The 14,986-nt window shown below is 37.4% G+C and overlaps 1 protein-coding gene across 1 annotated transcript in view; it reads left to right on the top strand.

Annotated features, from left to right (window-relative positions):
- pde4ba (phosphodiesterase 4B, cAMP-specific a) overlaps positions 1-14,986 on the top strand; it is a 159,413-nt gene that overhangs the window by 18,803 nt on the left and 125,624 nt on the right. Inside the window, exon 2 of the mRNA XM_016513605.1 lies at positions 9,508-9,603. Within this exon, the coding sequence (XP_016369091.1) occupies positions 9,562-9,603 (42 nt within the window). The 5' untranslated portion in view covers positions 9,508-9,561. The remainder of the gene's footprint in view (positions 1-9,507; positions 9,604-14,986) is intronic.

A 14,986-nucleotide genomic window follows, 5' to 3' on the forward strand; every position in this document is an offset into this window, starting at 1 on the left:
TTTATTTGACCCTCTAACTCTAGCACTTTCTATTCTATTTTAATTCTACTTGATCTATTTATCTTCTTTTTTTATTAAAAAAAACTAGCTTTCTATTTTTTCTATTTCATCTACTTGTTTTTCTTTGTGTGCGTGTATAATATATATATACACACCTTGCTACACTGCGTTAGGCAGGTTTGAGCTGTGTGATGTAGTTTTTCAAAGAAACATTCTCATTTTGTATTCTCATTTAGAAGTCAGCCATAAGTAGAAAAGAAGCACAGTACTGTGCAATTGTTTTTTGCTGCAAATGAAGATGTTTAAAAAAAAATGGCCCAAATAATGTTTTTTTGGATTTACTAACAGGTTGCGCCAGCGCAAACCGTCTTTTGGAGTGAACACATATTTTTGTGCCTGACCGTATTGAATATGCATTTGTAGGAGTTTCCGTTTCGGATGCAAAATTTATGGGAGGAGAGTATTAAAATGAATCTCGCAACGCGATTTGCTAACGTTTGCGCTCATCAAATTACTGGTATTTGCGCCATTATTTAACGCCCAAAAAAGCATGTCTTAAAGCAAGCGGTAATTTGCGCTGCTCTTGGTAGATTGTGCTGGTCATTATGGAAATGATCTGGCTGCATCTGTGTTCTTTGTTAGTAAATCACCTGCAGAATTTTCCCCTCCCATCTGCGCTTTTATGGAATTGCGCTCTAACGCTAATTTGCGCTGTTTAGTAAATCTGGCCCTTAGTTTTTATTTACTGTATTTCCATTTAATAATTTATAATTTTTGTTTAAAGTTTTTTTATATAATATTATATTTTATTCTATTTCATCCTTATTTCAGTTAAGAAAAATGTTTTTAATAGTTTTCGTTTTAGTTGACGATAACAGCCTTGTTGGTGCCTCCAAAACAGTACACATTAACATAGTTTTAAGGTAGTTTGCAGGTTGGTTGTTACAGTAACATCCTGTAAATGTTGCTATAGTTCATCTATGGATTTTGCCTGGAATTTTTCTCACTTGCTTTAGTCTGTTCATGCAATTCCAAACTGACTCGATGAGGTTGAGTTCAGGGCTCTGTGTGGGTCATACCATCTGTTGCAGGACTTGCTCATACAAAAATCTCACCAGATTATGGGAATATTTGGAAAAGAAAGGTTTGAAAATGTATATTTTCTACTGTAACTCTGTTTTTTCTTTTGTGAAGCAAATATCTAATATTCACAAGGTGGGGTTTATTGCCACTTACTGTATCCTCTTAGCACTAATGTCTAATCAGCCTAATAATACTTTACCAAACTTGTATGATGCCCCTGGCCCTGTTAAAGTTTTCTGTGTGTATCTTGTACCAGTTCAGATGAGCTTTGCAAACTGTTAATGGAGGAACATCATGGCTTGTAGGGAAAATATGTCCTTTCACCACCTGTTTGCTTCTCTCTGGAGGTGTTCTGCTCTCTTTACCACCTGTCATGATAATAACTGAGCAGAGGTGTTTCAAATTAAAGGGATAGTTCACCCCAAAAAATTCTGTCATTAATTACTCACCCTCATGTTGTTCCAAACCCGTAAGACTTCCGTTCATCTTTGGAACACAAATTAAGATATTTTTGATGCATTCTGAGAGCTCTCTGACCCTCCCTACGAGAATACTTTTTGTGCGCAAAAGAAAAAAATAACAACTTTATTCAACAATTCCTCTCCTCCGCGTCACCCTAGCGCCATTTTGGAGAGTATCCACTGAACGCAAACAGTATATGTTGTTTTGTGTCAGCTGCGCCACGCGGATACGTTGTTTTCGTTCAAATCAAAGCGTAAATGACGTAAACAGCGTATCCGCGTAGTGAGGTGACACAGAACAGCATACACAATTTACGTTCAGTGGATACTGTCCAAAATGCCGCTAGGGTGACGCGGAGGAGACGAATTGTTGAATAATGTCGTTTTTTTTTTCTTTTGCGCACAAAAAGTATTCTCGTAGCTTTGTAAAATCACGGTTGAACCCCTGATGTCACATGGATTATTTTACCGATCTCCTTGCTACGTTTCTGAGCCTTGATCATGTAAATACTTTACCAAATTTGTATGATGCCCCTGGCCCTGTTAAAGTTTTCTGTGTGTATCTTGTACCAGTTCAGATGAGCTTTGCAAACTGTTAATGGAGGAACATCATGGCTTGTAGGGAAAATATGTCCTTTCACCACCTGTTTGCTTCTCTCTGGAGGTGTTCTGCTCTCTTTACCACCTGTCATGATAATAACTGAGCAGAGGTGTTTCAAATTAAAGGGATAGTTCACCCCAAAAAATTCTGTCATTAATTACTCACCCTCATGTTGTTCCAAACCCGTAAGACTTCCGTTCATCTTTGGAACACAAATTAAGATATTTTTGATGCATTCTGAGAGCTCTCTGACCCTCCCTACGAGAATACTTTTTGTGCGCAAAAGAAAAAAATAACAACTTTATTCAACAATTCCTCTCCTCCGCGTCACCCTAGCGCCATTTTGGAGAGTATCCACTGAACGCAAACAGTATATGTTGTTTTGTGTCAGCTGCGCCACGCGGATACGTTGTTTTCGTTCAAATCAAAGCGTAAATGACGTAAACAGCGTATCCGCGTAGTGAGGTGACACAGAACAGCATACACAATTTACGTTCAGTGGATACTGTCCAAAATGCCGCTAGGGTGACGCGGAGGAGACGAATTGTTGAATAATGTCGTTTTTTTTTTCTTTTGCGCACAAAAAGTATTCTCGTAGCTTTGTAAAATCACGGTTGAACCCCTGATGTCACATGGATTATTTTACCGATCTCCTTGCTACGTTTCTGACCCTTGATCATGTAAGGACCCTTGCTGTCTATGGGAGGGTCAGAGAGCTCTCAGATTCCATCAAAAATATCTTAATTTGTGTTCTGAAGATGAACGGAGGTCTTACAGGTTTGGAACGACATGAGGGTGAGTAAATAATGACAGAATTTTTTGTTGAACTATCCCTTTAGGAGGAAGTGTTTGTGCGTGAGGGGGCTGAGAGAGTAGTGAGGGGGTTTGATTGTTTGAAGTTCCGGTTTGAGTGAACGCAGTGCGAATTGTCTGCCGCTGCTCTCCGGTCCTATTGTTTTTATTTATTTATTTTATCATGTTATTATTTTAGTTATCTTATGTTATTTTTACGGTGTCTTCAAGTTGGTGATAACCGAGAATTTCTCTTCTGGCTGAGTTCCCCTCGATTGGTGCAATATTAAATTCAAGCAGTCTACAATCTGAGGCTAAAGCTAACCTGGGAATCTTGCACCGCTGCTGCCGTCGGAGTGGTGCCTACACCGGGCCTGGTGTAAGGCGTCTTCTGGATTAACATATTGCCGTTTATGTCATTCTCTGGGTGTCGGCAACGCAGTGTTGTGATTGCTTCATTGGAGTCTTTGCCACAGAATTTTCCTCGGACGTCTGCTGCATCTGGGCTGCAAGTTTTGGATAATTATTATGCCATTGAACTCCCTTGGATCTGCCCGGTGAGTGTCTATCTCCATGGGACATTTGACTATGAACTTGTACTCTGTCTGCTGTTTATTTCTGACTGTTCTGGGAATTATTGTCACTTGGAATAGTGAACGACACTTCTCTGATGTCTCCCCATTTCTACCGACTATGGCAATTACGTTCACGTCCTCTGAACTTATCCGATTGAATGATTGGTCAGTTATGCTGCCATCAGATACTTTTTTTTCTACGATGCGCTGGTCTGGGGATTCTTCATCGATCACGATATATTCACCGTAGCGCTCGTTCTACCCGGCGTACACGGTCGACTATGACTGCAATACCAGGCAATATTCCTGTAATATTGTCTAATGAGCGACCGTCGTGGCGACGCTGTTTATCCCCATGCGGGGCGAACTTGAATCACCTTCGCTCGCTACCAGAGGCGTCGCAGCATGACTTCTCATTACAAGAGTCAAATAAGCTTGAGATTAAAATGGCCTTGCTAAATGCAAGATCAGTATTGAACAAAACATTTTTACTGAATGACTTCTTTTTATCAAATAATTTAGACTTCTTATTTATTTCCGAAACCTGGCTTACGGCTGATGATCTAAGCCAGGGGTGCCCAAACTCGGTCCTGGAGGGCCGATGTCCGGCCTTGATAAATGCAAGATCAGTATCGAACAAAACATTTTTATTGAATGACTTCTTTTTATCAAACAATTTAGACTTCTTATTTATTACTGAAACCTGGCTTATGGCAGATGATCTAAGCCCTCTATCGGAACTTACCCCTGTATACTGTAACCATTTTACTAGCTGCCCTAACTTCTAGTTGGGGTGGAGGAGTTGCTGTCATTTTTAAGGACCTGTTCAAATGTAAACTTTTGCCTGTTGATGTCTACTCTAGTTTTGAGGTTTTAATGTGCAAGGTGGAGCTTTCCAGTCCTCTACTCTGTGTTTTGATATACAGACCTCCAAAAGCTAACAATTACTTTTTAAAGGAGTTTTCCGACGTGGTTCCAGGTGCTGATAATCTCTTGATTGTTGGTGATTTTAATATACATCTGTGTTGTCCTTCGAGACCTCTTTCAAGAGATTTTGTTCAACTTTTGGACTCTTTTAATCTCACGCAATACGTCTCAGGTCCCACACACAAGCTGGGTCATACTCTTGATCTTGTTTTATCATCAGGTTTCTCTGTCAGTAATGTAACTGTTAATGAGGCCGGACTGTCTGACCACTGCCCGGTTTTGTTTGACAGTGTGATTACTTGTTCTAGCCCTGTAAACCAGTCTTCTACTTATCTTTCTCGATCCTTCACGGCCCTGCAGTTCACCAAAGCTTTTATAGCCCTGCTAGCTCACAGCAGTGTCCTGGCAGCACAGGATATAAGTGTTGATGAGTTGACAAATAGTTTTAATTCCTCTTGTTCAGCAATCTTAAATGTAGTTGCTCCTCTCAAATCCAAAAAGACTAAACCAAAAAATCAGCCATGGTTTAATAACAACATTAAAGCTTTAAGGAAGGATTGCAGAAGGGCAGAAAGAAGATGGAAAAAGGATAAGTTACAAATTTCATATCAACTTTTGCAGAGCAGCTTGTCTAAATTTCAGGAAGCCATCTCTTTGGAACGGGCAAAATACCTTTCTAATTTAATTTCAAAAAATTCTCATTGTCCAAAGATTTTGTTTTCTACGCTAAATTCTGTGTTAAACCCATCTAGACCAACTGGCCCAGATCCTAGCTTGGAGACTGTAACTAATTGTGTTTAACCACTGAAACATTCTGTCTCGGCTTGAAAGGGCCATTATACATGCTGCCTGTCGTATGTCAATACATCTGGCAAAAGAAGAGCTTTAGTCAGTAATTATTTTCAGGATGTCAGAGCCTTTCACAGAAGAACGGCAAAACGACAGCAGTGGGACCAGATTGCGCTGTTGCTCAAAGGACGCATCAAATATTATAACCCTTTCATGTGACTGTCTAATGAGAATAGACTCGTCAGTGCATGTAAGGCTGTTTTAAAGCTCAATTGTTGTTGGAAAGTGAGCAAAGCAAGCGAAGAGCGAAACAACAAACTTGACCTATATGTTGAAGAAAAACCAAGTCTTATTTCAAAATCCATTCAATTAAGTGCTTTTTACAATACTTGTTATTCTAAAGCAGCTTTACAAAATACGAAGAAGATGAAGAAATATATACAGCCACATAATATTATTGATAATATTAACTAGTTTATTTGCTTAACTGAATATAAATACAAAGACAATACAATCAGAATCCATGCAAAATGCAAATATTTGTATAATAAACCAGATAACAAACTAGTGTGAAATTGAGCTTAAGGTCTATGTGAGAACATAAAGAAAAACAGGATTTGAGATCTACATATGCTGACATATTTGCTCTGCATCTGTACAAGACTTTGTAATTAGTAGGGGGCGAGTATTGATTTAATGGGAATGGTAATTTAGCTGGCAATTTCTTTTGTGGGCTGGTGATTGTGCAGATTGCAGCAGCTACAGTATTACATTAGAACACATTTATCATTCATTTACTCTTTGAATGGGGAGAGGTGAATAGGTAAATAGGTAATTGGGCCATCAGACTGTGGATTATCTGTTAAGCTGATGTTTTTCCTGATGCTGCAGTGCATGTGCATCCATTCTTTAAATGGATATGCGAGGTTTATCAGAGTCCTGGGCCTTTAATTTCAAGAGTTTCTGATAATAGTCTAGTTGAAAGTGCAGACCACTTTGAACCTCTAAGCTCAAAGGGTGATGATTTTTTTGTACAGCTTTACCTTTAAGCTTTAACTTCTTGGCTCTCATTCAGCCAGACAAATCTAAGCAAGTAATAATATCCCGTATACATCATTTTATCATGCAACATTATATCTCACAATGTAATTTTACAATATTTCCCTTAAATGTGATTTTATATCTCATAATTGCGACTTCATTTCTTATAACTGCAATTTTAAAACTCACGTTGTGATTTTATATCTCACAATGTAATTTCTGTCACTCTCTGAGAGTTTGGGGTGGTAATGTACATGACAATATTGATGTCTTGGTAGAATAGATCTGCTATGCTGCGGCTGCTGCGGCAGAGCAAGTACCGAGACTTGCTACAGCCAATACATCCACAACATGCTGCTGTGAGCATATAAGAAATATTGCTTCTGCGCATTTATGAAATAACCCCAATATATAACATACATAAAATTACCTTGTAGCTGATCTACAGGTGGAGCTGGGGAAGGTGGATGGTTTATGAAGAGTGCTGCAAGTGCTAAAGCAAGCACTAGCCAAATATTTGAATGTTAAGCAGCAAGCTCATTGGCTGCTGATATGAAAAGAAACCAATCAGCTGTGGCATGTGAATAATGATGTCATTATGTCAGACTGAGTTAGAACCAATCAGACTTCACCATCTAGAGTTTCATGACAGAACTTTGGCTTTTATTTGTCATAAAAATGTGACTTCATTTGTCACAACTGCAATTTTATATATATTATATATAAAATATATATATATATTTTTATATTATTTTATATCTCTCAGTTACCGGTTTTATTTTGTACTCAAAAATGTGTTTCCGTAATTGTGTGAAGTATTTTTTTTGCACTGATATTGAACAAATCAAATGGCAAGACATTCACAGATTTCAGAAACACAATGAAATGTTGATATCAAGTGATTGGTTGTTGAAAATGAACATTTCCACATCGAAAGCCACCTAAAATAATTTAATTGTCAAATAATGCTTTTTGTGGCTCACTGGTCAAAAAAATTGAAATTCCCCCTTGTAAGTGTCTAAGGATGAGTGACTCATATAAAAGACACACATGCCGCTAGACACCTTTACACGCTGCATGAATTCAGTGACAGTGGCAATATTTAAAGACAGGCCATCTAACTCCTTCTCTGGTTAATGTCAGTATGGCCAGGATGCTGAGAGCACACTGAACAGACAGGGTAAGAAAGCAGAGGTCAAATCAATAGAAAGTGGTTATGGAGTCATGTTTTTCAGGCTTTCAGCTGTTGAGAGACAGCTGCCAAATTCCCAATTCCCCACGGCCTGGACTGTCCGTTGCATTCAGTGACTTTGGATTGAGCTAGGCACAGAAGTGGCTGACAGATTGACAAGAGAACACAACCTTAAAGAGATACTGAAGAGAGAACCTTGGCAGTGGCTGCAGACAGACTCTTCAAGACGACTAAATAAAAAACAAGATGTTCAGCTAAGTTCATTAATGTTTACTTGGTGGGAAATAAAACACTTCTTATGACACTAAATAGAATATGCCAATAGAATAAAAAAAGATTGACAAGATGATGACAGGCCTGAGTTGAGCCGACTGTAAACTACTGTAGAGATTGTGCAGACAAAACATGTATTTATTTTCTACACCTGATGCATTCTGACCTGTAGATATGCTTCATTCAGACCGTGTTCTTGTTTGTTTTTTTTCTTCCATAGAATGTTCCTTAAATTTAATTTTCAAAAGCGTTTGGTGTCTTTACAGTTGAGCAGCTCCAATTTACAGCAACAGCACATTGTCAATGTATTATTTTCCTGCTGGTTAATGTTGCTTTTTGAAAATCACATTCAAACTGGTTTGCAATATTTCGTTCATTCAGAGTCACATATTTGCTCAGCTATAAAAACCAGCCCATCTGTATAATAATTCTCATTCAGTACACGATCATAGAAGAGCAGGATCCTCTAAATGACCCTTCTCTTGCACTGTTTACAGAATGACCCACCCAGAAAATCTCAACTATAGACTTATGTAAATAGCATAATTCAAGCAGTAAAAATTGATTGAAAATTATTAAGATGTGGGATGGAATAAATTATGATATTGCAAAGTATATATATCAATCATTTTTTGTTTGAAAGAAACAACATAACATGCATCTAACTTAAGACAATCAAAATCAGGGTAACATCTTTTCACTACAATTACATTACAATAACATTAGTGTAAAAAAACTATTTTTCTTATTATTTTCATTTTGGCGGTAATAAATGACCCAGCAGCGATGATTTACAATATTTCTGGTTCATTTCTGTAGAACTGATAAACATTTTCAAGCATTCACATCATTCAAAGACTTGCATTAGACAAGTGCAAAATGGTGCATGGCAACAGCTGCTAAGGTAGGATTGGTCACTAACAATTTTAAGGTGTGGCTTAACAAAGGGTATTTTGGCACCATTAGTGGCCCAGAAATTACACACTTTCACCCTTATGTACTGCTTTTTAAATAAATAATATTGACCCATGTGGTTTTGGAGTGTAAATCCCTGCTGTTTGAATTTTACAGAAGTGAATCATACACAAGGGATGTAAAAATGCTTCCATAACAGTCTCTGTACAGGGATATCTTAACATCACTTTTGCAAGTCAGTTTAGACAGGCTGGAAAAAATATTGAGCGCAAAAGCTGATAAAGAGGTGGCTGTGAGGGTTTAAGAGATGCTTGTCACTGTCAGACTGCAGACAAACTGTGCTGCTCTCTTTATCACTCTCACAGAAGAATAGCGAAAGATTCTCCATACATTACCCTGAGGCATCTCTCTCACGAGCAAGCAAGGTCAGATGTCTTTTCTTTCTTCTGTTCTTTCTGTCTTTGCTGCGAGAGTTGATTGTGTGGGTGTGTGTTGATGTTTTGTGCAGGAGTGTCAGCGGCCTGTGCAAGACAGGGAAAGGAAAACTTCACAGAAGATGAGGAAAAGCCGGAGCGTTCTGACTGTGTCACCTAATGAGGTGAGTACTATTGATACAGAATCATGTATTTCCAAAAATATAAATAAGTGTTGTCCGCATACATTTGGGAGTTAGTGTTGGGACAAACAGATGGAAGATCATTGATATACAATGTAAAAAGCATTGAACCCAGAATAGATCCTTTACCCTGAGGCATCTCTCTCACGAGCAAGCAAGGTCAGATGTCTTTTCTTTCTTCTGTTCTTTCTGTCTTTGCTGCGAGAGTTGATTGTGTGGGTTTGTGTTGATGTTTTGTGCAGGAGTGTCAGCGGAGCAGGCCTGTGCAAGACAGGGAAAGGAAAACTTCATAGAAGATGAGGAAAAGCCGGAGCGTTCTGACTGTGTCACCTAATGAGGTGAGTACTATTGATACAGAATCATGTATTTCCAAAAATTTAAATAAGTGTTGTCCGCATACATTTGGGAGTTAGTGTTGGGACAAACAGATGGAAGATCATTGATATACAATGTAAAAAGCATTGAACCCAGAATAGATCCTTGGGGGACACCTGTGGATATACTTAAGGGGGCTGATTTATAATTCTATATTCTGACATACTGTGTGATTGGCCGTGCACTGCACCAGGAAGGCTGATATTTAGTCCACTTGTGTGACTTGTATCACTCTGCTTGTCTGTGTTTGTGTGTTTTAGAAAACTGTCAGTCTGTGCATTGATGTTGGGGATTTTTCAGTTACCCTTTATTAAGGTTACATCGATACACCCCTAGGTGGCAACAAGTAACTGTCTTTGAGTAGATTTAATAACTATACTACTCTTAATATCTATACTACAAAAAGGCACAGAATATTGCCTAACTACACAAATTGGGACGAACCTAATGAGTCAATCATTGAACTGGCTCATTCCAAACATTCATTCAGGAGCAAAGCATGTGACTGTCATTATGGGTGAGTCACTGAATCCACTAGTCAATTCAGGAACTCCATCTCTTAAAATATTATGGTTATTGCCTAAAATGTCTTTATAATGGTTGTTGCAAGCATATGTGAAGACAAGGACGAAAAAAGTGGATATATATCCCTGAGGTAGGGAAGAAAATGACTTGGGAAGGAATGGGGAAAGTTAAAAAGGAATGTAGAGGAGATGGAGAGGTGCAGAGAAATTGTCCCTAGATAAGAGCTGAGTCAGTGATCAAACCATACAAAGTGTTCCTTGACAATCAGACTGTAGGAAGATGTGTGTCTGTAAAGATAAATAGTGAAGATATACTGCATTTCCTTCATGTCTCTTACTCATCCCCTCACTTGTTCAACACTCTTTTTTTGACTGTACGGATCTCTTTATTATCTCTGGCTTCCTCTTGGTTTGCATGCTGCCTGATTTCCTGTATGTGTCTTGTAGTGTTTTCAACAGCTTTTGTCTTTGTGGTCTTTTGTGTCGTGCCAGTTGACCTTGCAAAACACTATCCTTATTACAAAGGAAGTAACCAAATATTCAAGATTAACCAAATGTAAATGTTTAATAACCATCATTGTACATCACATAGAAACCACTATTTACTATAATAAAATATTAGAACTATATGGCCCTTATTATTACTAACCTTGAGCTAACAAACATATACATCTTACAAAGGAGTACACACTAGCTGGTGAATATCAATGCCTGATGACATGTGGAAGCAGTGTTTGAGGATTATCTAAGGAGGTAAACCAAAGGTCTCTTTTTGACATGAAGATTAAAAATTTTAGTAGGACGTTTGTCTTTTGCAGGAGACTTTTCAAGGAAATTATGACATTAGTCTTCTTACTCTCGCATGCACACAAAGACAAATGCGTACTGTCATCGCACATTAAAGATATTGTGCACTTCATTGTCACTTTTTGTTGTTGTTGATTTGTAGCAGAAATTAAAAGTTAAGTTCAAAATGAAAATTTGATAAGTTCATGTTTATTTTTTTTTATTAATTACTACTAACCTAGCTAGAGTAAAAATGTGCAAATACTAGTAATATGTAACAATGTAATGTAAGGCCTGAATATATCAGAAACTCAGATTTTGAAACATTTTTGATTGATGTCACTCCTTTACATCACAACTATTAACTGTTGGCCAGCGTTTTTTTTCCATATCTCATTTGCATAACATTGAACGTTTCTCAACTTTTTGACACTTTCTTTGCTTTCTGTGCTCCTTTGTCTATCTCAAAATTCCTGTGCAAGTCCCTTCACTCCATCCCAGTAGATATAGCACATACTTTTTCTATCAGCACATGGTAAGTGTAAAGCTGATCCTTTATCAGCACTCTGATTTAACTCTCCACCTGAACGTTCTTCAGTCTATTTTCTATGATGAGATTGTTCTTTAAATGTGCTGCAGTCTGGTCTGTGGCCTTGAACCCATTACATTGAGCTCACAGAGCTGTTTAAAAATTGATAGAGGCTGTTGCCAATGGCTGACATGATGAAGACATGAAATGTAATAGATTGATTGTGTAACCACAAGGCTCATACAAATTGATTGTTAACATAAAATATTGAATATAAACCGCAGAGCACTATCAGACTCAATATTTTTGAATTTATATTGCAGAGAATTCTGGTTTTGGAGTATTTGTTCTGGTTTTGGAGTGAGTAAACATATGCTTTGATCCAAAACCTAGTGATTTTCTTATTTGGGTTGCATTTTAAGGCATCGTGGATGCAAATGCTGATCTAATATCTAAGTATTTTAATTATGCTGCCACCTAAAATATATAGTTTTCCAAATTCTAAGGCAGCGTGGTATATGTCCTTTATAGAAAATGCAATCCTACTGTATGAAACATTGAGATAAGTTCAGTGGAAAAAATAAAGCCAAAATGGCAGTTAAGGCAAAATAAATCTTTAGAAATAAACACATTTATAATAGTAGTGATGGGAAACGTCTAATTAATTAAACCGAGTCTCAACAGTGATTGTTTTAAAGCATTGTACTGTAAATGCATTGAGAATGGGTTAGGGTTAGAATGCATAGGTATAAAAGCATCATTAAAGTGTGATCTAATATATCATGAAATATCATTAAAGATGTTAAAGAACTTAAACTTAAAGGAACGTAAAGAAAAGTCCTCTCAACATTTAATAACCTAAAAGATTAAACTGAATCGAGATCAGCTTTCGTTTCGAAATATGATGTAAGCCTCGTTTTCTGAAATCACATGACCTGGTCAGTTTGGTGTACACTTTGGTTCAACCGTAATCTTATGAAGCTACGAGAATACTTTTTGTGTGCAAAGAAAACAAAAATAACTTCTCTTCTCTTCCGTGTCAGTCGACACGCGTTCACAAGAGTACCATGTCAAAGTCTGACATGGAAGAGAAGAAATGTTGAATAAAGTCGTTATTTTTGTTTTCTTTGCACACAAAAATATTATTGTAGCTTCATAAAATTACCATTGAACCACTGATGTCACATGGACTATTTTAGCGATGTCCTTTCTATCGATTTTTTCTGGGCCTTAAACGTGGTAGTTGCGTTTTTGTCTTATGTGTTTGGAACGACATGAGGGTGAGTAATTAATGACAGAATTTATATTTTTAGGTGAACTATTAATTTAATGCGATACCCACTGACTGACGCACACCCGAAAACATTTCGCAAATTTCCAGCACAAAATTTTAATAGCAAAAATCACAAAATATCCTGAAATCCTGATGGGACCGGCTAATATTTTGAAGCAGTATACATATCACCTAGTTTAGGCTACAGTTAGTTATTTTACCCAATATTTGTGTGTGCTGTGTATTTTATGCTTATTAGACTATCACTCCCACGTGGCATGCTATTTGTGTTGTTCAAGGATTGCTGCCTATGTAGAGCGTTCCAAATTAGTCACTTATGAGGTTCAGTTAGGATGCTGCCAGATAGAACTGCCTATTATGTATTGTGTCTGGTGTTGTATTCCTGGTTTCCTGCTCAGCCATGAGATGGATGGGCACAGATCCAGTTTGAGTGCTCTACTCTTGATCTACTGAGCCTTCCTCTGTGCTCTCTCCTTTCTTTGCCTCTTGCTTCTTCGTTTGCTCCCTGCTTGTCACATATTGATGTTTGACAAACCCTCTTGTTAGCAGCAGGATATGTGATAAAATACATGTTCTGTTTGTGCAATCGTGTTGGGCTCATCTGATAAAGCCACAGAAGCAGTGACATAAATGTCAAGCAGCAGCAGGATTCTTTTTCTCTCTCACTATCAGAATAAGATTCAAGTAGTTTTATTGGAATGGTAAAAAGAAGCTTATATTGGCAAAGTATTGCTAATATTATGTATGGCAGTATTTTGCACAGAATTCTGTTTTGCAGCAGAAGGGTCCCCATCTATTACTCATTATTAATATTTATTTATGACAGTTACTTCTGGCCCTTGAATTTGATTGTCAGAGTGGTGTTCCAAACTTATTTTCGCAAATGATTTGGCTATACAGAGCGGTGTATGCTTGACTTTTAAACAAACAAGACATTTTATACCTGATGTCATTTTATGGTTGGTATTTCCTGCTGGTTCCTGCCTTTTTGTGATGTCAGGGCTTCTCATAGCTTGCAGATAGCATTTAGCTTTCTAGAGTTTCACCTTGCAGGCCTGAGAGTTTGTCCTTGTGTGCTTTCAGAAGTCTTTGGGGTGGGCTATGAAATGAAGTGTCCCTGGTCTGTGTAGTTCAAACATGAGGTCAAAATGTGCACTTCTGTTTCCACTTCATGCAGTGGGGACACAGTCTGTCATCTTTCATGCCTGTCCCTGTCTGCATGTATCTTTGGATACTTTTCCTAGTCACTCTGCTCAAATATTCCACCAGTTTGCACTCTTTGTTTAGGGATAAATAGCTTTCCAATGCACTGTGTTGTGGTGTTGCTTCTGTCCAATATTTGAGGTATTTCTCGGTTTGTGTTTCAATAATTTGGCTTGGTCAACTTAGTTTGGATTGCTAAGCCATGTCTTTGACTAAGCCCTTGAAAGCTTAAAACTTTGTGATGGAAGGTTTTTTTTGTCACTATTATAAGTGCATATGGAATGTAATGGATATTTTGACTGTCAGTTATTAGTGGATACAATTCTTATTCTGTTACAGGCATTATTTAGAATTCTGCCTGCATAGTCTCCGTTGGGTCTGTCCAATTAATTGAACTCTTGGTTTATGAGGTGAACCCTTGAACTCACATCCATAGTGTGATGTGTCTCTTCTGTCTCTCCAGTCACCTTTAATTATCCTCTTTATCTGCTTTGGGATAATGGGACTAATAGTCATTCAGAAAGGTACTAAACATAGTTAAGCTACTTCCTCATTATACAGGATTTGTTATAGGATTACATGTAATTAGTTGTGAAAGCATGTCTTCTTTTCACTTGGGTTTTGTATAGGCCTATAGAATAATTTTTCTGTAGATTTATGCTAGGAATTTCAAAAGTTGATAAAAAAAAAGTAACGATGGCAGTCTTCATTCAGTGCAGTACCGACTCAGTTCTGTAGCCGAGGAGTGGTATATGGGTAGCAAATAGCAATGTATATATTACTAGAATTAACCGACAATATTAATAATAATTAACATTAATTAGCATTACTCAATATTAAGTATTACTGTTTACCTAATGGGATATACTTGAAAACTGAATTTTATAATAATTATAACAATAATAATAATAATAATAATAATAATAATTAGTGCTGTCAAACGATAAATCGCATCCAAAATAAAAGTTTTTGTTTACACAATATATGTATGTGTGCTGTGTATATTTATT

This window comes from Sinocyclocheilus rhinocerous, unplaced genomic scaffold, assembly GCF_001515625.1.
Source record: "Sinocyclocheilus rhinocerous isolate Xijiao unplaced genomic scaffold, SAMN03320098_v1.1 scaffold55, whole genome shotgun sequence".
Taxonomy (NCBI): domain Eukaryota; kingdom Metazoa; phylum Chordata; class Actinopteri; order Cypriniformes; family Cyprinidae; genus Sinocyclocheilus; species Sinocyclocheilus rhinocerous.